This window comes from Procambarus clarkii, chromosome 37 (genome assembly GCF_040958095.1).
Source record: "Procambarus clarkii isolate CNS0578487 chromosome 37, FALCON_Pclarkii_2.0, whole genome shotgun sequence".
In the NCBI taxonomy this organism is placed as follows: Eukaryota; Metazoa; Arthropoda; class Malacostraca; order Decapoda; family Cambaridae; genus Procambarus; species Procambarus clarkii.
Genome location: NC_091186.1, coordinates 18940404 through 18967403, shown reverse-complemented (window position 1 = coordinate 18967403; position 27000 = coordinate 18940404). Strand labels below are relative to the sequence as shown.

Sequence of the window (27000 nt, the reverse complement as noted above, 5' to 3'; positions counted from 1 at the left end):
GCGGGTAACGGCGAAGAGCCACAACTGGACACAACACATGACGCCCCCCCGGCTGAACCAACCAAGCATCAATGACCCAAAGATCCTTCCGGAAAGCAGCCGTCTCGACCTTCGCCAGAAAATACGGAGAAGGCTGCAAACGTACAAACCTACCACCAGAACCAAAAGAGCAGAAACCCCTGTGCCGGAGGAGAGCCGGAAGGTCCCTGACCTGATCCCCAGAGGCCAATGCCAACAAATATAGGACCTATGAAAAACAATCTTGAACAATCTATGTGGTAGCCCCAAAGGGGCTACCACATAGATTGTTCAAGATTGTTCAAGATTTTCCTCTACTCGGTTTGTGGTAGCCCCAAAGGGGCTACCACAAACCGAGTAGAGGAAAGATATACGAGTACCCTGACCAAGGACCAGGACGGCTCAGGCGGCGCATGAGCAGGACGAAGGTGAAACAAAGCATGAGAAAGCGTACGGAACGGGGCGGACGTGACGTCCACCCCGAACGTAAGCTGGAGCGGCTCCGCCAGCGCCGCATGATACGAGGCAACAGAAAGAAGCATCAAAAAATGGTCCAGAAAACCAAGAAAAGACAAGACAACCCGTTGTGAATGAGAAGACAACCTACGAAGAGCAAGAAAAGGGCGAATAGAAATGGCAGGAAACTGCATACTGTCGCCGAGACGAAGCTCGCAGGTGGTACACCATCAACAAACCCACTTGATCACCATCAATGAAGCAACTTGATTACCATTGACATGGTGATACACCCGCATCAAAAAACCAAACGTAAAGAGCCGAGGAGAAGGCCGAACCAGTCACGTACTGGACCGATCTGCCCTGCCGAAAGAGGCGGAGCCGCAGAAAATGCCCCGGGCTCGGACACTGATCAAGCAGCGTCTGAAAACAAGCTGTACCGACCACCAAGGGGCCTTGAGGACTACTCTCCATGGGAAGAACTCCAACCGAGTCAGATCCTGAAGCAACAGCTGGACCGGGAAAAGAGGAACAGATCAATCCACCTCGACCAGTCCTGCCAAAAAGCATCCACCACGAACACCTCGCAGGCGGGGAAGGGCGCCACATAGAATGGGAGATGCCGAGATCATGCTGACGCGAAGACGTCCACGTTCGGGAGTTCGTACATCCGGCAGAGCCAACGAAATTGGCGACGACCGGCCAATCCATGAACTGAGGAATGAACCGAGGCCGTCCGCCAGGACGTAGGACACTCCCCAGACATGAAACGCACGGAGAGCCAAACCCCGAGAATCCAGCAGACGAGCCACTCGAAGGGACCAATCCCAAAGGGCAAGGACTGAAGAGAACCCCTGTGGTTCCACAATGAACCACCGGAGAATATTCTGAATAGAGCCGAATGGTAAAGCCCCAAGTGACCCAAACCCTCCGAAGCGCAACCAGACAGCTACGAACTTCTGAACCCGCTGTGAGCGAACTTCTGTGAGCCTGACGGAAGGATGAACCCCACCGTCCTCGGCTGGCCTGGTGAGCACTGGTCACAAATCTCCAGCCGAGAGACGACCCATCCGTGGACACATCGAATGAAGGCTCGGGGAGGCGCCAAGGCACGGAACCCCGAAAACCCTGAAGAAGAAGCCGGCGACGCAGCACCAACACAAGGTCCCCGGAGGACGAACCCAACGATCGCAAGAGAGGCGGAAGGGGAATCCCTGAAGGAACCAAAACAGACGCCGAAGCGAAACCCGACCCAGCGGATAGACTAGCATTGCGAAGTTCAGACTCCTGCACAACCACTCGAGTAACCACCGAGTGACCTGGGACCTCCTCAGAAACAACCAAAGGCGGGACCGCAGCCGCAGCAACGCCTGTGGAGGGAGAGAAAGGAGCGGTCCAGTAGTCCTAAGCAAGACTCAGCCAGGTCCGAACCCGGGACGGAACCAGATGGAATGGCCTCTAGTTCATCAGGAACCCGAACCCGGTGATCTGGAAAGAACGACACCCCTGGCGAGCAGACAAGCGGACCGACTGGAAGCCCACACCAGCCAGTCATCGATGTTAGCCTGAAAACCGAATCCCAAGCAAACGCAGACAGGTCACCAAGATCCTGTAAAGATGCGTAAATCCACCAAGTGCCCATTACAAACTAGGGAAGGCCAATGTAAAACCAGTGTAAAAACCAACACTTAAGCATTCCCAAGGGAACAGAAGACGGGCAGAATACCCCAGAAAAGCAAAGAAACGACAACAGGAGGATAATTATACTTGGACTGACATTTAGGCATGGTGGGGGGTTTGGAGGTCGAACAGGGTCCTGGCCACTCGCTACCTTGTCAACGTTTGTGGGTCAAGTCGGGCAGCCAGTTGTCTCGACTTCGCTTTGAGGAGAGAGGGTCAATCACCTCCCGGGTAAGTCTCTCTTGTTTTTGTCTTTGTGTAAGTAGCTTCAGGGTGCTGATGGGGCTCCCCCAGAAAACCAGCGTTGAATGAAATATAATGCCATTTTCTGGGTGAGACCCAGAGGCTTCCCGGCAACCCTCCCTCCCACCGTATGGCGGCTTTTCGCGTGTTTTGACATCCAGCCTTAGAACTGTAGGGTGGATAGCTGGCACTGAGGTCTGGGGCTTCCCTTCCCCCTCCTGGGAAGGGGGTGGGGTTGTGCAGACAGCGGCGCGGTGACGTGGTGAAATCATGCTCGTTTGCTCGTTTTCATTTGGGAAGTTCTGTCCACTAGCTCGGCTTTCAGTAGCAATATTTTAATTAGAATAGGGGTTTGTTTTGGAGCGCTTACTTCTCTGGGTGCCTGACCCGGTTGATGGCAGACATAGGAATTCTTCCAACCACATGCGGGGTTTCTATAGGCATTGCTCCTTCTGCCTCTCTGAGGGGGGGGCCAGGTTCTGGCTTGTGGTCTCCAGGTAGGCCCAGAACTACATACACATTGACTGATTGCATGATCTAATTACATTCATATCAGTCCGGATAGCTCCAGTGGAGCCTCCGGGTCTCACCCAGAAAATGGCGTTTCATTAAATTTAATGCAGGTTTTTGTATTTGAGAGGAATTAGTATTGTATGATAATTTTGAAGAACTGAGAGAGAGATTTATTTTGAAGTATTAACTAGAAAGTAATTATAAAGAAGATACAAATGAGCCTAGTTAATGTTGCAGTGTATATGGAGTTAAAAGTAAAAATATATGCACAGAACAACATGCCAGGAGAGAATTTTGTAGTCAGGAGAAGACTAGAGCTGATGCTACTAAAATTATAGCATATTGAATTGGTTGTAATAAGCTACCATGCTGCATTTTGGTAAACGAAGTCTGTTAGATATTTAATATTATGTTGATTTACAGGACACCTTTACCGGGGGTGGAGGAGAGATGCACATGGGAGATATCTTTTCTCCAAATCTCGAAGGGGTCGGAGAGGGCTTCAGCTCTCCCAAGGCTAGAACTCCACTCAAAGCTACACCTTACATTGTACTAGAAACTCCATACATTACCAACCTGAAAATCTTGCTTACAGAAGCTCTGAACAGACCAGTTACTGTTTTTAACAAGCAGCGCTTCTACTTGTTCAGTTGGGCAATGGAATCAGTTATTTTACCTCTAGTTTTAGTAAGTATTATAAGTATGCAGGTTTTTTATTTAGCAAGAATGACAGGCAAAGATCATAATGCTTGTAATAACATTATAATATATAAATAAATTATAATATGTAAATAGTAATATTTAATGGTTTTGCAAGATGTTTTTGCTTGCATAATAATATTTATCAATAATAAGCCAGGACCCTGAAAGTTGGCCTTTAACCCTTACACTGTATAAATGTTATGACATTCTCCTGGTGTGCCAAAAATAAAGTGTTCCAAAAACAAAATTTTTCCTTTTTATATTGTTAATTAGTACTTAGGAAGAAAAAATCCAAGTAAAAAATCTCTACCTCGTATAGTTTTGCTGTAGTGGCCTGGAGAAGTTACATTTTTCTGAGGGGAGCCCTTTCTGAGGGGAGCCCTTTTGGCTTCTGGGAGCTGTACCGGGCTGGGGTGCGATGGAGTTCTAAGCCTACTGAGGACCAGTGCCAGAACCTGGCCTCATCAGAGAGGCATGAGGAGCAATAGCTTATAGACACCTCAGTGTAGTTGGAAGCAGTCTATATCTGCTATCTACCAGGTCAGGTACCTAGAGAGGTAGGAATCCCAAAACAAACTACAGCTGGTGAAAATTGCAAACCGAAAGCTGAACGTAAGCAGGAACTCCCCAATCAGAAAACAAGCAAACAAGCATGACATCACCACAACTGCCGTGCAACTAGTCTGTGCAACTCCCCCGTCCCCAGGAGTGGGAAGGGGGAGCCCCAGATCCCCAGCGCCGGCTACCCAACCCCAGTTCTGAGGCTATTGTATTAGGTGGCGGTCGATCGACTATGGCTCCAATCCTTGAACAGTGCTGTGCCTTGTGGTGGTGTGCAAACCAGGTGTTATTCAAGAAGTACTGGGGCTGCATGCACCTAGGGTTCCCTTCCTTAGTTGTCCTGTAAGTACTGCCCTTGCAGTTTTTGGTTACCTTCCACAAACATTCAACTCTTCCACAGCATTCCTCTTCAACTGATTTTTCAGGCATCCCTGTATACAGGAGTTGTAGCTGATGTGTGGAAAAAGGCTAACATAGTTCCAATCTACAAAAGTGGAAGCAGGGAAGACCCCCTTAATTATAGACCGGTATCATTGACAAGTGTAATAGTCAAAATATTGGAAAAAATAATTAAAATTAAATGGGTAGAACACCTAGAGAGAAATGATATAATATCAGACAGACAGTATGGTTTTCGATCTGGAAGATCCTGTGTATCGAATTTACTCAGTTTCTATGATCGATCAAAAGAGATATTACAGGAAAGAGATGGTTGGGTTGACTGCATCTATCTGGACCTAAAAAAGGCTTTCGACAGAGTTCCACATAAGAGGTTGTTCTGGAAACTGGAAAATATTGGAGGAGTGACAGGTACGCTTCTAACATAGGATAAAAATTTTCTGACTGATAGAAAAATGAGGGCTGTGATCAGAGGCAATGTATCGGACTGGAGAAATGTCACAAGTGGAGTACCACAGGGTTCAGTTCTTGCACCAGTGATGTTTATTGTCTACATAAATGATCTACCAGTTGGTATACAGAATTATATAAACATGTTTGCTGATGATGCTAAGATAATAGGAAGAATAAGAAACTTAGATGATTGTCATGCCCTTCAAGAAGACCTGGACAAAATAAGTACATGGAGCGCCACTTGGCAAATGGAATTTAATGTTAATAAATGCCATGTTATGGAATGTGGAATAGGAGAACATCACCTGAGGACCACATAAAGAATATTGTGCGAGGAGCCTATGCCACGCTTTCTAACTTCAGAATTGCTTTTAAATACATGGATGGCGATATACTAAAGAAATTGTTCACAACTTTTGTTAGGCCAAAGCTAGAATATGCAGTAGTTGTGTGGTGCCCATATCTTAAGCACATCAACAAACTGGAAAAGGTGCAAAGACATGCTACTAAGTGGCTCCCAGAACTGAAGGGCAAGAGCTACGAGGAGAGGTTAGAGGCATTAAATATGCCCAAACTAGAAGACAGAAGAAAAAGAGGTGATATGATCATTACATACAAAATAGTAACAGGAATTGATAAAATCGATAGGGAAGATTTCCTGAGACCTGGAAATTCAAGAACAAGAGGTCATAGATATAAACTAGCTAAACACAGATGCCGAAGAAATATAAGAAAATTCACTTTCGCAAAGAGAGTGGTAGACGGTTGGAACAAGTTAGGGGAGAAGGTGGTGGAGGCCAAGACCTGTCAGTAGTTTCAAAGCGTTATATGACAAAGAGTGCTGGGAAGACGGGACACCACGAGCGTAGCTCTCATCCTGTAACTACACTTAGGTAATTACACTTAGGTAATTACAAACTGTTCGGGGGCTACCTCAGCAGGGTTGTTTTGCTGCTTGATAATTGCCTGCCCATGGGGTCAGCTGGTTTTTCTGGGGGAAGCCTCTACGACTCCCCGGAGCTATCCATGGCTGATATGGATACCCTAACTATTTTGCATCAGTCGATGTGGGTGGAGTTCTAGGCCTACCGGGGACCACGAGCCAGAACCTGGCCCACTCAGAGAGGCACGGGGAGCAATGGCCCATAGAATTGCACATGTGATTTGAAGCATTCTATATCTGCCATCGACCGGGACAGGCACCCAGAAAGGTAAGCGCCACAAAACAAACCCCTATTCTGGTTAACAACAAAAATAGACAAACGAGTGGACAGAACTCCCGAAGAAAAACGAACTAACAAGCATGACATCACACGAGCCGCGCCACATGTCTGCGCAGCTCCCCCCTCCCCAGGAGGGGTAAGGGGGAGTCCCAGACCCCTGCGCCGGCGATCCCCGTCCCAGTTCTGAGGCTGGATATCAAAACCGCACAAAAAACGCCTACCGGAGGGCAGGAGGGTGCCAAGGAGCCTCTGGGACTCACCCAGAAAATGATGTTTCATTACATTCAACACTGGTTTTCTGGGGGGAGCTCCTACAGCTCCCTGGAGCTACTTCACCAAAGACTACCTAAGAAAACAAGGGGACACACCCGGGAGGCAGTCAGTGCACCACTCCTCAACACGAAGTCGAGACAACAACCCAAGGACCCCTCCGGAAAGCAGCAGGCACATCTTTTGCCAGAAAAAGGGAGACGGCTGCAGACAAAGAAACCTATGACCACGACCATAGGAGCCAAAAAACCACTGCGCCTGAGAAGAGCATGAATCTCTGCCACATGATCCCCAGAGGCCAATGCCAACAGAAAAAGAGAGCCGTAGCAAAGCAAACCTGAACCGAAGGAGCCACAACAACCAAGGAGAAGAAAAACAGGAGAGCACCCTGTCCAAAGACCAGGATGACACAGGCAGTGCATGAGCAGGTCGGAGGTCCTCCCTCCCTCTGTTGTTGGGGTCAGTGTGTGTTTTCTTGTGTGTTGGGGGTATCCCTCACTAGGCCCCCATGAGTGGACACGTCCCAGGGGGTTCAGGTTTTAGAAGTTTGTTTGGTATACTTGGGTGCTGGTTTGCAGTACCCTGCCTGGGCTTCCCTTAGCATCTTAAAATGGCTAAGGGCCCCTGAGAAACCTCGCAGGGGCTCCGTGGTCCGGTGGACGTGACCTTTGAGTCCCCTCTCGCTTCTTGCGAGTTTGAAGGTTGCTCTGTTCCTTTGTCTTTGGGCAACATTCACTAGTTGTGCCTCCGCCATGCTACCTGTTGGGTCTGTGATTCTTTTGACTTGGAGTCGTGTCCAAGGAGTCGACGTTGTTGTCTGTATATGCTCCAGTTCACCCCATGCTACTCAACATATATGGGTGCAGGCAGCTGCTGCGTTGCATGCTCGGTTTGGTTGCTGCAGCGCGCTCGGTTGGTTGTGGCCCCGGATGCCCTGAAACTGCTCCGTTTTGGTTAAAAGGGGTCCGGACTTGAGGGTGGGAGTCGTTTTGGCTCTGGTTCTGTCCGCCCCTCTTAGTCCTTTCCCTTCTGTTGTGCATACTTTCCTTTCCCCTTGCTTCCGGCTCCGAACCGTCGGTGGGTTTCGGAGTTGGGACAGGGGTCTTGTTGGTGTTGAGACTTGGGCCTTGGGATGGGGTTTTCCTGAGGGGGAGGGGGGCAAACAACTGGGGGGCTTCCTCTTCTAGGGATGGCGGTGGAGGCATTCGAGCCTGTTCCTCCAGCCGTGGTGTATGGGTCTGAGCTGTGGGCTCCCTTCCTTAGTGTTTTTACAGCTGCCCCGGCTTTTTCTTGTGAGGCCGGGGCTTTGGGGGGACGGCTTGGCCCCGGGTTCTGTCGTGGAGGCTTCCGGGGTTGGGGAGGGGTTGCCTGGGGGCCTTGGCCTTGTTTGCCCTGCTTGGGTTTTTGTGCCCTCGGAGTGGGGCTTGCAGTTCCTCAGTGTAGGGTTTTCCTTCCCCCTCTGCGTCGGAGTTGGTTTCGTGTCTGCCCCTTCCCGGGTTCGGTTCCGTGTCCTTTTGAGTTTGTCAGTTCCGTCATTCCTGTGGGTGCTTTTCACCGCTTACTTAACCTTTTTCTCTTGGACATGTCCTTTTCTCCATGTCGCAATCATGTTCCCTTCGTATCGGGATCCCTGCATGACCCTTGGTTATGGGTGTCATTGGGCCCCGTCTGTGCTTTCATGAATTTGTGCTTCCCCCAAACTGTTCCCCCATGGTTCATTGTCTCAACCGAGGTTGGGTTCCCTTCAGTCCGTGCCTCTTTGGAGTTGGTCACATCAGGTAGCTCTTCTGCCGATTTTTTAGGGTTTAGCTCTCTGTGTCGTTCATGTTCAGGTAGTGTCTAACGACCTAGCAGATGACCTGCTTTGCTTCGTTCCTCTTTCCAAGGAGTGGACGGGTAGCGCTGTTTCCTTCCTCTTGCTTTACTGGACATACAGGAGCCCAGAGGTGGACCTCGCAACGGCATAGTTACGCTGTTCCCCATCTTCTGCGAGGCTTTTGCGGTGGATGCTTTTCGGCAGGACTGGTCGAGGTGGGGGTTTCTGTACATTTTTACCCGGTCAAGGTGTTGCTCCAGGTTCTGTCTCAGCTCGAATTGGGAAGGTGATCCTCCTGGCCCTATGGAGCCGGCCCAGCTTTGGTTTCAGGCACGGGCTTGGAAGTAGGGGACCACTAATGGGGGGGGGGCTAGTTGGATGAAGTTTTGCTTTTTTTTTCTGGTGGTGTTCTTTTGCTCTTATGAGGACGTAACTTGCAATTTTCAACTAAACAGTGGTCTGTTTTGATTCTCCTACCTTTCTGAGTGCCTTCCCTTGTCAATGGCAAGTATAACTTACTTTAAATGTAAAGTGTTCATAAGCCATTGCTCTCTGTGCCTCTGAGGGGGGCCAGGTTCTGGTGCTATTCCCCAGCAGGCAACAAGAACTCTGTGACTGATGACCCCAAATAGCATGGCACACTATCAGTGGGATAGCTTTAGGGAACCTCCAGGGCTCACTCAGTAACTGACGTTTCATTACGTTCAATGTTGCGTCTCCTTTAATGTGTTTTGCTGGTGGAAAAATTTAGTTGTAGTTGTTTGCAATGAGTTGATTTCTAATCCTTACATGGTGTTCTCTGCCTCCTGTTGAGACGTAAGACAGATTGAAGACGTTCTTGTCTCAGGTGGGTTGATATAATCACATTGTGGCATACCCACATGTCATAATTATGTCATTGACAACCAAATGGGAACTATTGGGGTACTGGCCAGAAATAGGCATTTCATTACACACTATGTTCTATATCATTGTATAGTACCGTATATAATAATGTGTCCCGATGTTGTTTCCATCTGTCAGTTTTCACCTTCCGAGGTCTTAAATGAAGGTTTTTACTATTGTATATTACATTTTCAGCCTCGTATTCTGTTGTATATCTGTCATAATCCTCAGTAGACGGGCTCACCATAGCCCGTGCTACTTGGAACTTTTTGTTCCAAGTAGCAAATTTTAAACAACAACAACATCCTCAGTAATTTAGTATTGACAACATCATATTGCTTCATAAACATTTGGTGTTTCATTATACAGTACAACCTCGATTCAACGTACCCCGATTCAACGAATCTCCGGCTAGTTCGCACACTTTTCAGGCCGGATTTTCTCACCCGGTTTGACGAACAATGGTTCGCCGAAGCGGGGGATGTTCGGATTTGCTTATGATATCGAGGCAGAGTTCACAGACTGATGGAAAGCTTTCCCATTCTATCACAGATTACAATTAATAATTCACTCATATGACAAGTTTGATCACACAAGTGGACCACACAAGTGGATCGCACAAGTGGTCCACAAGTGGTCCACAAGTGGTCTACATGCTTATGATGTTGGGACAGAGTTCACAAAGTGGTGGAAAACTTTCCCGTTCCATCACAGGTTACAATTAATAATTCCTTCATATGACAAGTTGGACCACACAAATGGACCACACAAGGACCACACAAATAGACCACAAGGGGTCCACAAGCTTACGATGTTGGGACAGAGTTCACAGAGTGGTGGAAAAGTTTCCCATTCTATCACAGATTATAATTAATAATTCCTGCATAAGACAAGTTGGATCACACGAGTGGACCAGACAACAAGTGAACCATATGAATCAAACACCAGCCAGAATGATTCACACGACAAGTGACGCATATTAACCAAACACCAGCGAAAGTGGTCCACACAAGTGAACGACTGAGTCTCAATGATTTTCGTTCACCGATTTGTGGCACACGTATCTTTGTAAATTAATTTAAAGGCTGAAGCGTGAATAGCTATCTAATGTGTTGAAATCTTCTTGTATACATTTTCTGTGATGAATCAAGATGAGTGAGGGGGGACAGATAAGGGAATACTGTACAGTAAACCTCACTTTACTGTGAGGTTTCAATCACTTTTGTCTGTTGTTATAGTTCAGTGACCCATGACTTTGAACATTTAAGATTAATAAATCATTTCAAAAACTTGTGTTTTAATAACTTATTATTATCCTAATTAAACTAAATAAAATGAAAAATATACTGTAATTTGATAGATATTTGCTATTTGAGAAATTATTCATGGTTTTGGCAACACAACCCCAGTGCGAGTGGACGGGTCTGATCCATGTCCACACAACAACATGCGTGTTTTGTTCGATTTCGTCGCTACAATTCAGTGACCTACGACTTCGAAATAATAAAATTAATAAATTAGTTCTAAAATAAGTATTTTTTATAGCTCTTATTATCGTAATAATGTTGCTAAACTAAATATATAACCCAAAAATATATAATTTTATGTAAATCAAATATTTGAGAGAACTCTATGTTACTGGATCTGGCTTAAACACCAGCCTACTGTAGGGTGTACATATAGACCTAGTTTGCATTCGTACAGTATGCACCCAGTGCCCTTAGCTTTGTCTGCGATTGACATACAGTATTTATCCGCTGGTGGAAGAATAATCATGGTATTTATAATGTTTGGACTACAGCTGTATTGTTACACAACAAAATGTCTCAGGGCCTTATTAATAGTGCTTTATTAATGCCAAAAATGAAGCAATATTTTGCAAGAACTAGTAGCAGAAAATTAACCAGCACAAGCACAGCCGTACCCAGCACGAGCACAGCTGTACCCAGCACTGGTACAACAGCAGCCAGCACCAGCTCAGAAGCAGCTGAACCCACAGCAGCAGCAAGCACCAGCAAAGCTGATGCAAACATCTAAAAACATCGTGTGTGGCGTGAACAGATAGAACAAGTGTTAAATTTAAGTGTGTACATAGTGTTAAAATTAAAGTTGCAGTAATTTTAGTGTACAATAGTTTTCATAAACTGTATTGTAGTACTCAACATACAGCAGAATTACTTAATCAACACAGTGTTAATGGTATAATACACAACAGTACGTATTTACTGTACAGCATTCACAACTCCACGAGACTTCAAGATGGACTTAACTCCAACAATAAGGTAAATAACAAATGTAACACTATTTTTTAGTAGGGTAATAATAAAGAGGTACAGTATATAATATGATGCATTTTTATTGTGTACAAGAAAAAAAAGACACCAACGCAAACGCCTCCTGAAGGTCACCTCTTGCAACACATTCAACGCTCCAACGCACCGGGGTTGGTCCCATATAGTGCGTTGAATCGAAGTTGTACTGTACTGTATACCCAAAATTACACAGTAGAATTTAATGCTGTGAATAATAATAATGATATAATTGATGATGATAGGCATGTTGACTTGTGTCTATGACAGCCAATGTAACTGATGTTCTTGTTTACCAGGGACTTATCCTAGTGATCAATGCTCTTAGAGTATATTATGGAAGTTGGATTGGGGACTGGACTGAAGCACTCTTAATCGGCCCTGTGTGTGTAGCTCTTCCTCTCATTCCTCTGGGCCTGCCCCTAGCTTGGCTTGTGCTCAATTGGCTGGGCATAGCACGCATTCTTACCATGTATCACCATGCCAATAAATTGCAGGTTGGTGATAATATTATTTATATTTTGTATATATTTTAATTGATAAGGCTTTCAGTAATGTTAGTTTCAGACCAAGAATGTTTTTGACTTACATGATGTACTTACATTAGCTTTGTTGGTATATCTGCATGAAAAGGAAAATTTTGTTTAAAATTACTGGGTAAATAACAACAACAGCAATAATAATAATGATTACAAAATCAGTAGGGACCATACGAAGGATTAGAACCTTAACACTGCGTACTCTCAATCATACGTTAATGTGATTTCTTTGTGCAAATTTTGAAAATGTGATTTGGTATCAGGTGGATGCCTCAGGACCCCCTGGAGGATTCAGTTGAATCCCAGGTTATATTATGTTTGTATCATTTTGTCGTCCAGTTGTTTAACCCAGGAGTACTGACACTTCTTATAATGCAACACTCAGGTGTGCATAAAATTAAAAAAATAAATCAGCATTTTCATTCCCTCTAATATTGTTAACCCTTATAGCCGCGTACATCATATAAATGATATCAGTGACAAAACTGAAACCGTGCACATCATTTATATATGCTTTCGTGTCTAGCGCTATAATTTAAATGACCCGCATGGGATAGGGGTAGTCATCGACGAGCCTCAACCATAACCAAACCCCGCCTGGGAAAAAAATCCAGCGTGGGTCCCCTTTGTGTACAGGCCTCAGTTACCCGGCGGACGCCATGGCGAACTCATCAAGTTCCAACGACCGACCCCGCTCAGTGAGGCGTTCCTCGCGACCTCTGACCGAGGACGAAAATTAATCGTAATTTGTTCCCGGATGGTGATGAGTCTGATATAGACTGACTCAGACTTTGATCATGACTACACACAGCCCTCAGAGGTGGATACGACCGACGACAAGTGTGAACATGCTGGACTCCACCAGGGCTAGGCCTAGCATCTCGCCCATGCCTCCTCGCCCTCACTCGACCCCAATTTGTGCAAGACCACACAGTTCATGTGCTCCCTTGCAAGATATTGATGTTTTGCTCGACGAGTCTGAAGAAGATGAATCATTTTCCTGTTTTAGTGACTTAGAATCGGAAAATAGTTTCGCTAGTGCAAGTGGAGTGTGTGGTGTTGCCAAGAGACAACTTGTTGCGTCAGCAGCATCTGGCCAATTCCATGCGGCACCGCATGGCACCACATGAACAAAGACCCTCAACATCGAGTAATTTTCTGTCACCGTCCCTGCCCATCCCCAGTGTTCCTAGACCTGCTTCAGCTCCTGGTCCACGGTTTCCTCGCCGTGGTGCCGCTATTGACTCAAAAGACAACCGGTGTTTTTGTGTGGAGTGATGGGACAGATTTTGTTCCACAAATTCCTGTTTTTGATAATTCGGATGTTGGAATTACAGATATTTTCCCTGATAAAGGTGCAAATATGTGTGAAATGGACTGTTTTACTACATATTTTGATGAGCCACTAATGGAATATATTGTTCATGAAACGAACAAATATGCGACTGATCTCATTGATGATGAGGAGTTATCCGATTATTCACGTTTGTAGCGATGGAAAGATACGACTGTAGGTGAAATGTATGTGTTTTTGACACTGTGTATGTTGATGAAACATTGTGTCAAACACGTAATCGACCATTATTGGAGCAAAGACCATACTGTTCCAACACCGATGTTCGGCAAATATGTCTTGAGACAGATTTGCGATAATCCTCAGGTGTCTTCACTTTGCAAATGATGAAGACCGGAATGATGATGATAGACTTTGGAAAGGTAAGGCACGTCCTGAATGAACTTATCGGAAAGTACAGGGATTTCTACTGTACCAGCTCAGAAGCTGGTGATTGATGAATCCCTTGTGCTTTTCAAAGGACGTCTTGCCTTCAAGCAGTATATTCCCTCTAAACGCCACCGATTTGAATTGAAATTCTTTGTACTCTGTGATTGTGAAACAGGAATGGTATTACACATGATAATGTATACGGGTACAAATGTAGACATTCCTGCTAATGACCAACATGGCTTCTCAGGTAGTGTGGTGAAGGCACTGCTTGCACCATATCTGAACAAGGGCCACATATTATACACAGATAACTCTTATACCAGTTCTCTTACTAACCAGGTTCTTGCTTGATAATAAAACTGGAGTATGTGGCAGTGTAAAGCCAAAATGAAGTTAAATGCCAGTGTTTCCAGGTGCTATGCAGGTTGGTGACTGTGAGCTCAGAAAAACAGGTGGAATACTTTCAGTGTGATGGAAAGACAAGCGTGAAGTGAACATGTTGACCACCATTCACGCTGGAACAATGCTGGACAGTGGCAAGGTGAACAGAACCACAAGATATATAATCTATCAGCCAGATTGTGTCTTGGACTATAACATCAACATGCGTTTGGTGGATAAATGTGATATGATGGTGGGGGCAGTAGAGTGTGTACGGAAAACAGTGAAGTGGACCAAGAAAATGTTTTTCCACCTCGTTGACGTTGACGCCCATTTGTAATACCAACAGATTTTGGGGCCTTGTTTTGTTTGTTTCCCTTTGCCAGGGACCGCACTCTGCTGCGGCATCCCCGACACTGTGCTCTGCTCCGGGGCCTGTGACACCGCGCTCTGCTCCGGCGCCGTTGACACCGCGCTCTGCTCAGGGATCCCCGACTCCGCGCCCTGCTCAGGCGTCCCCGACTCCGTGCCCTGCTCAGGCGTCCCCGACTCCGCGCCCTGCTCAGGCGTCCTCGACTCCGCGCCCTGCTCAGGTGTCCCCGACTCCGCGCCCTGCTCAGGCATCCCCGACTCCGCGCCCTGCTCAGGCATCTCCGACTCCGCGCCCTGCTCAGGCGCCGCTGCCACCGAGCTCTGTGCCATATCTGGTTGTACCTTGGTGTCATGTACAGTTTAGTTTGAAGACATTAGAAATTGCTATGCAGGCATTAATTAGTAATTCTCTGTTTTCAGCAGGAGTTTTATCCAGGATTTCCATCATCTTCAAAAAAGTTACATCATCCTTCATCCTATCAGTATAAATATTCCTTGATATACAACAATGATCAATCAATCACCCTATCAGTCCTAGAACACACATGTATGTCTCTACAGGTAATCCAGCCTATGGTTGTAACTCTATACTTCAGTATAAATACTAATTGGCACAAAAATGGTAATCAATCACTCGCCTTTCACTGCATCTTGCACGCTAATGGCAACCAAACACTCTACCAACTCCCTACAATTTGTCAATAAAAACTTCCCGTCCACATCTGGAAGTTCACTACCTTGACATCATCAGGTTCTTCTGGGTTTATCTACCAGGATCCTCCACAGCTCTTCCAGGCTGCTACACCATGAAGTCTTCCTTGAGCAACTATGGTGCTTCACCACTGGTATCACAAAAGCATGTGAAACTTCATTCCACTACTCCTCTTCTCACAGCTTGAGGTCCTCTTCCTCACTGTATGGCTGCTCTCCCACAGAGCTCAGTACCTTCTACAACCTTGGAGTCTCATCAACCACTCCCTCTCTGCTGGCTTCGAAGTTCTCAGCAACTCCTTCCCCAGACAAACCAGCAACCCATTGACACGCCAATAAAAATGTTTCTCTATAAGCACATTAACGAAATAAACCACACAATATGTTTACACCCAATATCTCTCTGCTCTCTACATGCCGTGATAGTGGAGTTCCCTGTTTGAGCTGGTCCATCCTTTGCCTGGCGGTCACTCCACGTTGCTTTTTGACTCAGAAGACCAACTTAGTAGTTCGTTATGGTGAACAAAACATACAGATACTTTTATATAACCTGTGTATATAGTGTAACAACAGCAAAACTATTTTTTTTATATTTTTATGAACATAATAATTTAATCACTAATATGCACACCATAATTTTGAGTTCAGCGATGGTTCACACATTTTATTATATAAATATACCACAATTCACTGTGTGGAATAATATTACTGCAAAAAAACTAAGAAAAAATCAATCAGAGACATTGAAATAATTAGGTAATAATATATTTGTGGCAACTGCCGCCTGATAGCTCGAGCGGAGTAGACCTCGTCTGGCGAAGGCTCTGTCAACGCCCCTTTTTTGCCACACTTCCCTATCCTATGGCGACTAAAATATACCACCTATGAGTTGTTTGTTATTTTTTCCGTGATCAGGGAACAAAAATAAACACTTCTATAAGACAAAAGAATTTTTTGGATTTTTGTTGTTGCTCGTATGGGTGTGAATTCCATTTGGGCCCCTAGTGGTTTGAGGGGTTAATACCGTAATGGTGGGAGGGTTTGGCAACCATTGCTTGGTCAGCAAGCCTTCCCACTGCCTCCTTCACCACCACTACCACCACCACCACTCCCTCACCATCACTCCTTCACCACTACCACCAACACCAACACTCTCCCTCACCACCACCACCACCGCCACCACCACCAACACTCTCCCTCACCACCACCACCAACACTCTCCCTCACCACCACCACCACCAACACTCTCCCTCACCACCACCACCACCAACACTCTCCCTCACCACAATCACCACCACTCTCCCTCACCACCACCACCACCACCAACACTCTCCCTCACCACCACCACCACCAACACTCTCCCTCACCACCACCACCACCACCAACACTCTCCCTCACCACCACCACCACCAACAACACTCTCCCTCACCACCACCACCACCAGCACTCTCCCTCACCACCACCACCACCACCAACACTCTTCCTCACCACCACCACTCTCCCTCACCACCACCACCACCACCAACTCTCTCCCTCACCACCACCAACACTCTCCCTCACCACCATCACCACCAACAACAACACTCTCCCTCACCACCACCACCACCACCAACACTCTTCCTCACCACCACCACCAACACTCTCCCTCACCACCACCACCAACACTCTCCCTCACCACCACCAACTCTCTCCCTCACCACCACCACCAACAACACTCTCCCTCACCAGCACCACCAACACTCTCCCTCAACACCACCACCACCACCACCAACACTCTCCCTCAACACCACCACCACCACCAACACTCTCCCTCACCACCACCACCACCACCAACACTCTCCCTCACCACCACCACCACCACCACCAACACTCTCCCTCACCACCACCACCACCACCAACACTCCCTCACCACCACCACCACCACCACCAACACTCTCCTTCACCACCACCACCACCACCACCAACACTCTCCCTCACCACCACCACCACCACCACCAACACTCCCTCACCACCACCACCACCACCACCACCAACACTCTCCTTCACCACCACCACCACCACCACCACCAACACTCTCCCTCACCACCACCAACACACTCCCTCACCACCACCAATACTCTCCCTCACCACCACCACCACCACCACCAACAACAACACTCTCCCTCACCACCACCACCACCACCACCAACAACACTCTCCCTCACCACCACCACCAACAACACTCTCCCTCACCACCACCACTACCACCACCACCACCACCACTCTCCCTTACCACCACAACCATAACCACCACCACCACTCTCCCTTATCACCATCACCACCGCCACCACTATCCCTCACCACCACCACCACCAACACTCTCCCTCACCACCACCACCAACAACACTCTCCCTCACCACCACCACCAACAACACTCTCCCTCACCACCACCACTACCACCACCACCACCACCACCACTCTCCCTTACCACCACAACCATAACCACCACCACCACTCTCCCTTATCACCATCACCACCGCCACCACTATCCCTCACCACCACCACCACCAACACTCTCCCTCACCACCACCACCGCCAACAACACTCTCCCTAACCACCACCAACACTCTCTCTCACCACCACCACTGCCACCACCACCACCACCAACACTCTCCCTCATAACCACCACCACCACTCTCCCTCACCACCACCACCACCACTCTCCCTCACCACCACCACCACCATCACCACCACCACCACTCTCCCTCACCACCACCACCATCACCACCACCACCACTCTCCCTCACCACCACCACCACCAACACTCTCCCTCACCACCATCAGCACCACTACCACTCTCCCTCACCATCACCACCACCACCTCTCTCCCTCACCACCACCACCACCAACAACACTCTCCCTCACCACCACCACCAACAACAACAACACTCTCCCTCACCACCACCACCACCAACAACAACACTCTCCCTCACCACCACCACCAACAACAACAACACTCTCCCTCACCACCACCACCAACAACAACAACACTCTCCCTCACCACCACCACCACCACCAACAACAACACTCTCCCTCACCACCACCACCAACAACATTTTCCCTCACCACCACCACCACTCTCCCTCACCACCACCACCACCATCACCACTCTCCCTCACCACCACCACCACCATCACCACTCTCCCTCACCACCACCACCACCATCACCACTCTCCCTCACCACCACTACATTCTCCCTCATCACCACCAATACTCTCCCTCACCACCACCAATACTCTCCCTCAGCACCACTAATACTCTCCCTCACCACCACCAATACCTGGTTGATTTGTTTCTCGCATCTTTACCTGGTTGATGGGGTTCTGGGAGTTCTTCTACTTCCCAAGCCCGGCCCGAGGCCAGGCTTGACTTGTGAGAGTCTGGTCCACCAGGCTGTTGCTTGGAGCGGCCCGCAGGCCCACGTACCCACCACAGCCCGGTTGGTCCGGCAATCCTTTGAGGAATAAATCTAGTTTCCTCTTGAAGATGTCCACGGTTGTTCCGGCAATATTTCTTATGCTCGCTGGGAGGGTGTTGAACAACCGTGGACCGCTGATGTTTATACAGTGTTCTCTGATTGTGCCTATGGCACCGTATCTTTGTATCGCTGGTATGTTTGGGGGTTTGGCCTTTTCCTATATTGATTCCATTTTTGTGTCTTTTGGTCTCTGGCCCTCTCGCAATTTCTGTTGAACCAGTCCTGTTTTCTGGCCCTGCATCTCTGTTTTGGTATGAATGTTTGTGTGCCTTCATTGTATATTTTGCAAAATTTGGCATACATTTCATTTACTTCCTTGCCTAGCAACAAGTCTGTCCAATTACACTCATTAAAAAATTGTCTTAGTTCCCCATAGTGACCTCTCCTTAAATCGAATTTATCAACCGTTTCATTGTCCCCATTTTCTTCTAGATGATATCTTAAAGCATATTTAATGTCTAACAGGACATGATCACTCTTTCCCAAGGGAGGAAGGTAATGGATGTCAAATATCTCTTCTTTCCTGGTGAATACTAGATCCAGTACTGATGGTACATCTCCTTCCCTCATTCTTGTGGCCTGCTTTATGTTTTAATACAAGAATGTCTCCAGAATGAGGTTCACAAATCTGCATGTCCAAATGTCCTCCGTTCTTGCTTCATAGGCCTCCCAGTCTATTGCTTTAAAGTCCCCCAGTATCAACAGTTGTGATTTATCTTTATCTGCTTGTACAATAATATCTCTCAAGACCATTATGAGGCCCTCTCGTTTGTCATCCAGTTCTTCCTTTGTCCATGTGTTACTCTCTCTCACCATCACCAACACTCCGTCACTACCACCAACATTCTCCCTCACCACCACCAACATTCTCCCTCACTACCACCAACACTCTCCCTCACCACCACCAACATTCTCCCTCACTACCACCAACACTCTCCCCTACCACCACCAACACTCTCCCTCACCACCACCAACACTCTCCCTCACCACCAACAACAACACTCTCCCTCACCACCACCACTCTCCCGACCTCCATCAACCAATGCCTCCCTCCATCAATCACTGCCTCTTATCCCTCCCTCAATGCCTCCCCTCCCTCCCTCAGGTTGGTAGCCAAAAGTATTTCATTTACAACTCTGGACGATAGAGGTCAGTGGCCTGTTTCCATGTGAGGGCCCGCTGATGCCAAAACAAACCCAATACCAACCTACGGTTATATGGACCACTAGACCGGTATATGAGGCTCCACTTACTGGTCTCTTAAACCATTCAATGGAACCAGCAGATCAGTAAATAAGAGGCCGTTAAATCCAGTGGATTCTGTATATACATCAGCCTGGATAGGTCTGGGGAGCCTCCGGGTCTTACCCAGAAAATGGCATTTCATTACATTCAATGCTGGTTTTTTGGACTATCATCGTGTGTCCTAAATTTACCCTATCTGATTGTCTTCTAACTTAGCTTACATTATCGCATTCTGTGCTTATCCATCCTGTCTATTCTTTGCTGAGATATTTCACCCCCAGCATTAATGTTGCAAGTTTGTTTCTCTGTCCTACTTACTATTCTTTGCAACCTTCGTCATATAATATGGGCATTAAATTCTTGTCTGCTAAGTAATATCTTCAATTACAGAGTGATCCAGTTGAAGACCCCTTTGAGGATGCAGAGCTGGAGGCCCTGCAGTTCTCCGAGATGTCTGTCAAATGGTTGGAATTACGAAGGCACTTCATGCTTACTATTTACGGCATGGAGCCTTCTCCCATTAGAACAGCCAATGTTCTTCACGTTTTAGCATCAGTAACGGTATGGATGGTAGAAATGCACAACATGCGCAATAAACTAATTGATTCATATTCAATTCATTTCTCACTTAAATGGAGTTGGGAAAGAAAAATATTTCTTACTTTCATGGAGCTGGGAGAGAAAGACATTAAGCAGCATTCAGAAAGATATCCAATTGTTTGTACTGTACTATCTTCTACTCTCAATGTTGGTTTGGCAAATTGTTTCAGGAGGGACTTCCTGATTGCCACTTTTGTGCTGTTTCCTTCACAACCTGATGCCCAGACCATTCCCAGTCTGTGTGGATCATTAAGATTTTTGGATCCCTAACATGACCTTCCTCAATGATTGTTTGGGCTTTCAGTCATCATTATTGTCTCCTGGCCAGGGATTTGGGTTTGTGTGTACTAGGACTCCCCAATTTTTCTGGGAAAGCCCCTTTGACTTCCCGGAGCTTATCCAGGCTGATATGCTAATGTCAGACTATGGCATCAGTCATGTGTGTGGAGTTCTGTGGGCCTACCGGGGACCATGAGCCAAAACCTGGCCACCTCAGATGAGGCATGGGGAGCAATGGCCTCCCTGTGTGATTGGAAACATTATATGTCTGCCATCGACCGGGTCAGGCACCCAGAAAGGTAAGCGTCCCAAAACAAACCCCTATTCTGGTGAAAATTGCTTCCAAAAACCGAACAACTGGATAGAACTCCCCCAAAAAGGAACAAGCAAACAAGCATGACATCACACGTCGTCGCGCCGCTGTCTGTGCAGCTCGTCCCCCTCCCTGGGAGGGGGAAGGGGGAGCCCCAGACCCCCTGCCAGCTTTCCACCCTTCAGTTCTAAGGCTGATGCTAGAGGCAGAGGTCGTGTGCTCTGGCTCCAGTGATTTTCCAGCACTGTGCTTAAAGTGTGGTGGCTGCCTTCCAGGGGTGTGAGAGCCGGGAGTTATTCTACAGTACTCGGGCTGCATGCCCCTAGGGTTACCTTCCCTAGGTGCCCTGTAAGTACTGCCCTTGGGGCTTGGGGCTACCTTCCACAAGTTCCTTAGGTCCTGCCTTTGCTGGGCTGTTTTAACTGCTCAGTTTTTCGGCCACCCTTTGGGTACTTGGGTGTTTTGTCTCCCTTGTTTACCTTAGGGTAAGAGGTAGTTTACACTGGTACGGGGCACAGCGTGCTGCGTAGCTTGTTTTCACGATTCATAGCGGTTGGCTCTTCCTTTGGGTACGTTGTCCTTTTTGCGGGGTTTTGTTTTTCTTTTTCTTTTTGCCTTGTGGGGGGGGGGGGTGTCTGCCTTGCTTGCCCTTTGGTGGTTGACCTACTACGATTTTCTAATGGTGGTGCCCCCTGCTAAGTCCCTGTGAGTGTACCCGTCCCTGAGGCTCAGCTTTAGACAGTTGCTTGGTAGTTTTGGACGCCGGTTAGCAGTACCCTGCCTGGGATTCCCTGAACGTGAGTTTCATCTCAGGACCCTGGGAAACCCCACGGGGGCACCTGGGTCCAATGGATTTGACCCCAGAGTTCCCCCCCCCCCCTCTCTTCGTGCGAGTTTGAGGCTTGCTCGGTTCCCTTGTCTCAGGGTGACTCTCACTGTTTTTGCCTCTGTCACGCTGCCTGTTGGGTCGGTGATGTTTTTGACCCAGAGTCCTGCGAGTTCTGTTGCTTGCTGGTGACTCAGTTTACCTCAGTCTAATGATGATCTTCTATGGGTACAGGCGGCGCAGATGTAGTATGTGAGCTTTAGGTTGTTGCACTGCGCTTGGTTGGTTGTTCACCCGGATGCCCCGAGGCTGCCCCGTTTTGCTTATAGGGATCCGGACTTTGGGTGGGGGGTCGCTTCGACCTTGGTTCAGTCCACACCCCCTCATCCTTCCCCTGTTTTAGTTTGTTCTGGCCCCCATCCCTCTGCTTCTGGCCCGAAACTTCTGAGGGTTTTGGAATCGGGGCAGGGTTTAGAAGGTCTTGAGACTTGGGCAGTCTCGGGGGACGCCCCTTCCGGTGTGGCAACAGAGGCATTCGAGTCCGATCTTCCAGCTGAAGCCTCCGGGTCTGACCAGTGGGCCCCCTTCCGTCCAGCTTACTCGGCACCTGCCGGCCTTTTCTTTAGAGGCCGGTGCTCTGGGGGACGACTCGGCCCCGATTCCTGCGGAGGAGTATCCTGAGGCGGGGAAGGAGCTGACTTGGGATGCCTTGGGCCCCGCTGGACCCTGCCTGGGATTTTCTGCCCTCTGAGCGGGGTTCTCTTTTCCCTCCTCTGCGTACGAGTTGAATTTGGTGTCTGTCCCTCTCCGGGTTTGGATCTGTGTTCCCCCCCGGGTGTGTCGGTTCCGTCTTTCTGGAGGTTCTCGGCTTCCCGCATCCAACTGTCTGTGGTGCGGGCGGCCCTTGCGGCTTACCTCCTGCGTGACCCAGATTACGCCTCGGTAATGGATCTGTTGTCTTTCAGGTTTGGGATTTCGTTCCCTTTCTGGGTCCGTTACGAGGTTCCGGAGTCTTTCTGGCTGGCGGACTATCCCGTGTTTGCTTTGGAGGCTTGGCATTCCTTCTGTCCTTCCCATACGCTTGAGTGGCGCGAGACGTCGAAGGTGGTTCAGGTTTTCCTGGGAGGCGACCTTGAGCATCTCAATGAGTGCTTGTTTGCCCCTGCCATTACCCGGGATGTTGGCATCGTGCAGCTCCATGTGCAGGTTTCCTCCCTTTTGGCTACGCAGGTTGCTGAGGACTTGCGCGACGGGGGCCTTTTGGCTTTGGCCTTGCATTTCTTTTCCCTCCTGGAACTGTCCTTGGACTGGTTTAGGGAGGCTGTAGGGACGCTTGGGGCTGTTCCTGGGTCCGGTGCCTTGGGCTCAGTGGCTCGCTCATCAGCTGCCTTGTTGAAGCTCTTTGCGCAGGTCTTGCGGGATGCGGTCTCACCATTTTATGCATCCTGGCTTGCGTGTCGGCGGGAGGTGCTTGCCTCTCTCTGGAATCGGCCTGGGCCCTGGGTCTTAGGATGTCTTTGCCTTTTTGTCCTCTGCTTTTTGAGAATTCTGCCGTGGCGCAGTATAAACAGGCTGCTTCGGCTATTTGTCGCCCCTATGTATGCCTCTGACTTGTTGGTTCTCCTGGGGTCCTTGGGGGTGCGGGGGGCCTTCCCGGAGTGGTCGTGCCGGGCTTGGGGTTCCTCTTGTCGAGGTAGGTCACAGGGGCCAGTTTTGGGTCCGGCGCCGCCTTTGGACCCCACCTTCGTTGGTCGGTGCAGTGTTTGCTCTGTGCAAGGTTTTGGGTCTCGTGAGGGGTGCCAGCCCTTTCACGGTTTGCTCCATTGACGGGGCGATGGGGAAGAAGGCTTGCGCTGTTCGCTCACGCCTGGTCCCACAATTTGTGGGCGTTTTGGGTTGTTTCCTTTGGCCTGCGGTGACGTTGGGTGGCCCTTCCTTCTTCGGGGGGGTTTGGGGCTGGCGGGGCAGGCCTCTTCCTCTGCGCTCTGTCAGGTCATCTTGGAGTGGGTTCGCTTAGGCATGGTCGAAACAACAACGTCCCTCAGATGAGTTTCTCATCTGTTCCCAGTACCGAAATGGGACTGTGTCTGGATTTCATTCTGGACTTGTTCTATCTGAACCCCCTGGGTTCATTGCCCCCCTCTTTCGGATGACTACACTATCCCAGGTTCGGCTTCTTTTGGCACCTTGCTCTTGGATGATGTCCCTGAACCTCTGGGACACTTATTGGCACGTCCCGACCGCTTCCTTGTCTCTTCCTCCGGAGTCTCTCCTACGGCTGCTGTCCTACATGCACCTGTTTCTGGGGGGCTCCCGGGTCACCCGGTAGTTGCTCGAGGGTCTGTGCAGGAGCCTGAACTTCACGATGATGGTCTACCTGCCGGGTCGAGTTTGGCTTCGTCGGCTGTTCTAGTTCCTTCGGGGACGTCTATACTGCCTCTCTCGTGATCGCTGGGTTCGCCTCCGGGGGGCCCTTGCTCTGGCTGCTGCGTCGCCGGCTTCCTCTTCGGGTTTTTCAGGGTTCAGTGCCTTGGCGCCTGCCCGAGCCCTCGCTCGATGTGTTCACGGATGTGTCATCTCTTAGCTGTGGCTTTGTGACCAGTGCTCACCAGGCCGGCCAGGGATGGTGGGGTCCGTCCTTCAGTTGAGCCCCCAGCATGGTGCGGTAATTCGTGGCGGTGTGGTTTGCTCTTCGGAGGGTTCGGGTCACCTGCGGATCAACGATCTGGCTCCATTGGAACTGCTCCCCGGTGGTTCATTGCCTGAACCAAGGGGGTTCGATGCGGTCCTTGGCTCTTTGGCGCTGGTCGCTTTGGGTGACTAGTCTGCTGAGTTCTCGGGGTTTGGCTCTCCTGGCTGTTCACATGTGGGGAGTGTCCAACGTCTTGGCTGACAGACTGTCTCGTTTCTTTCCCCTTTCCACGGAATGGACATTTGAAGCCGACTCCTTCCATTGGCTTTGCCAGACGTTCAGGCACCCCGAGGTGGACCTCTTCGCATCGGCGTGGTCGCGGCGCCTTCCCCTGTATGTGGCGCCCTTCCCCAACTGCGAGACCGTCGGGATTGATGCCTTTCGGCAGGACTCGTCCGGCCTGCTCTTGCACCGCTTGAGCCGTCCTGGTAATTGGACAGTGTGCTCTCTTTTCTTTCTTCTCCTCAGTTTGTTGTGGCCCCTTCGGTTCAGGATTGTTTCTTGGAGGCTCTTTTTCTGTTGGCATTGGCCTCTGGGGGGTCGGGTCGGAGAGCTTCATGCTCTCCTCCGGCGCAGGGGTTTCTGCTCCTTCGGTCGTGGCGATAGGATAGGTTTGTCTGCAGCCGTCTCCTTCTTTTCTGGCAAAGAATGAGACTGTTGCTTTCCGGAGGGGTCCTTGAGTTGTTGATGCTTGGTTGGTCAGGTCGGGGGGTGCTTCATGTTTTGTGTCCGGTTGCGGCCCTCCGCTGTTATTTGCGCGCCACGGCTTCTGTGTCCGGGGATGCGCTTTTGGTTGATCCAGTTTCCCTTCTTCCCTGTTCGTAGGTGCGGGTCTCCCAGGTCGTCCGCAGGGTTATGAAGGCTAGCCAGCCTGCGGTCTATCTCTGTGCCCATGACGTTCGCAAGTTCGCTGCTCTTGCTGCGGTCTTTGGCAACATGTCCTGGGTTCACATTCAGGCATGGGAATTTTGGCGGTCAAACAAGGTCCAGGCTGCTCGATACCTCGTGAACGTTTCTGGGCCTAGTCGGGCCTGTGTAGCTTTGGGTCGGCGGTTGCAGCCAGTTGTCTCGACTTCGAGATGAGGAGGAAGCCCCCAGAAAACCAGCTTTGAATGTAATGAAACGCCATTTTCTGGGTGAGACCCAGAGGCTCCCGGCATTCCTCCCTCCCTCCGGTCGGCAGTTTTTTCGCATGTTTTGACATCCAGCCTCAGAACTGAAGGGTGGATAGCTGGTGGGGGATCTGGGGCTCCCCCTTACCCCTCCCGGGGAGGAGGGAGCTGCACAGACAGCGGCGTGGCGACGTGTGACATCATGCCTGTTTGCTTATTTCTTTTTGGGGAGTTCTAGCCACTTGTTCAGCTTTTGGTAGCAATTTTCACCAGAATAGGGGTTTGTTTTTGGACTCCTACCTTTCTGGGTGGAGTTTCATGTCTGCCATCTACCTGGTCGATGACAGACGTGGAATGCTTCCAACCACACAAAGGTTTCTATAGGCCATTGCTCCCCATGCCTCATCTGAGGGGGGCCCAGGTTCTGGCTCGTAGTCCCCAACAGGTCCACAGAACTCCATACACATGACTGATGCCATACACAAGAAAATGCAAGATTGAACCAGTGAAGAGCAGAGGTGCCATAGGCACAATCAGAGAGCACTGTATAAACATCAGAGGTCTGCGGCTGTTCAACGTCCTCCCAGCGACTATAAGAAATATTGCCGGAACAACCGTGGACATCTTCAAGAGGAAACTGGACAGTTTTCTAAGAGAAGTTCCGGATCAGCCGGGACCAGACTCTCACAAGTCGAGCCTGGCCTCGGGCCGGGCTTGGGTAGTAGAAGAACTCCCAGAACCCCATCAACCAGGTATGCCAAAGTCTGACATTGGCATAGCAGCCTGGATAGCTCCAGGAAGCCTCCGGGTCTCACCCAGAAAATGGCGTTTCATTACATTCAACGCTGGTTTTATTATGCTTTTTGGTTGATCTGTGAGCAACAAACTGCACCTTTCCTGTTAGAGAAGGCCAAATTCTGGTCTTGGCTCCTGGTAGATTTGAGTGGGTGTCGGAAGCTTGGTGCAGTTCTGTATATATTGGTGGTCTGAATGCTTTAGCTACGAGGTGCTAGTGAGTGGCCCATTAGAAAAAAGACTTTACATATATTGCTCGATTTTTATAAACATAAAATATAGTAATGTTAATTTCTACAAAGTTTAGTCAAATAATGAATGTAAATAATAATTTACATAATTATAATGAAATGAAAGTATAATG

The 27000-nt window shown here is 48.8% G+C and overlaps 1 protein-coding gene across 6 annotated transcripts in view; it reads left to right on the top strand.

Annotated features, from left to right (window-relative positions):
• l(2)k05819 (transmembrane protein 94-like protein l(2)k05819) overlaps positions 1-27000 on the top strand; it is a 213712-nt gene that overhangs the window by 41202 nt on the left and 145510 nt on the right. For 5 of the 6 annotated variants that reach the window (XM_069337198.1, XM_069337197.1, XM_045754429.2 and 2 more), the window contains exons 6-8: positions 3334-3597; positions 11828-12025; positions 20410-20580. In XM_069337198.1, coding sequence (XP_069193299.1) covers positions 3334-3597; positions 11828-12025; positions 20410-20580 — 633 coding nt within the window. The remainder of the gene's footprint in view (positions 1-3333; positions 3598-11827; positions 12026-20409; positions 20581-27000) is intronic. The other variant, XM_069337199.1, reaches the window with a different exon arrangement.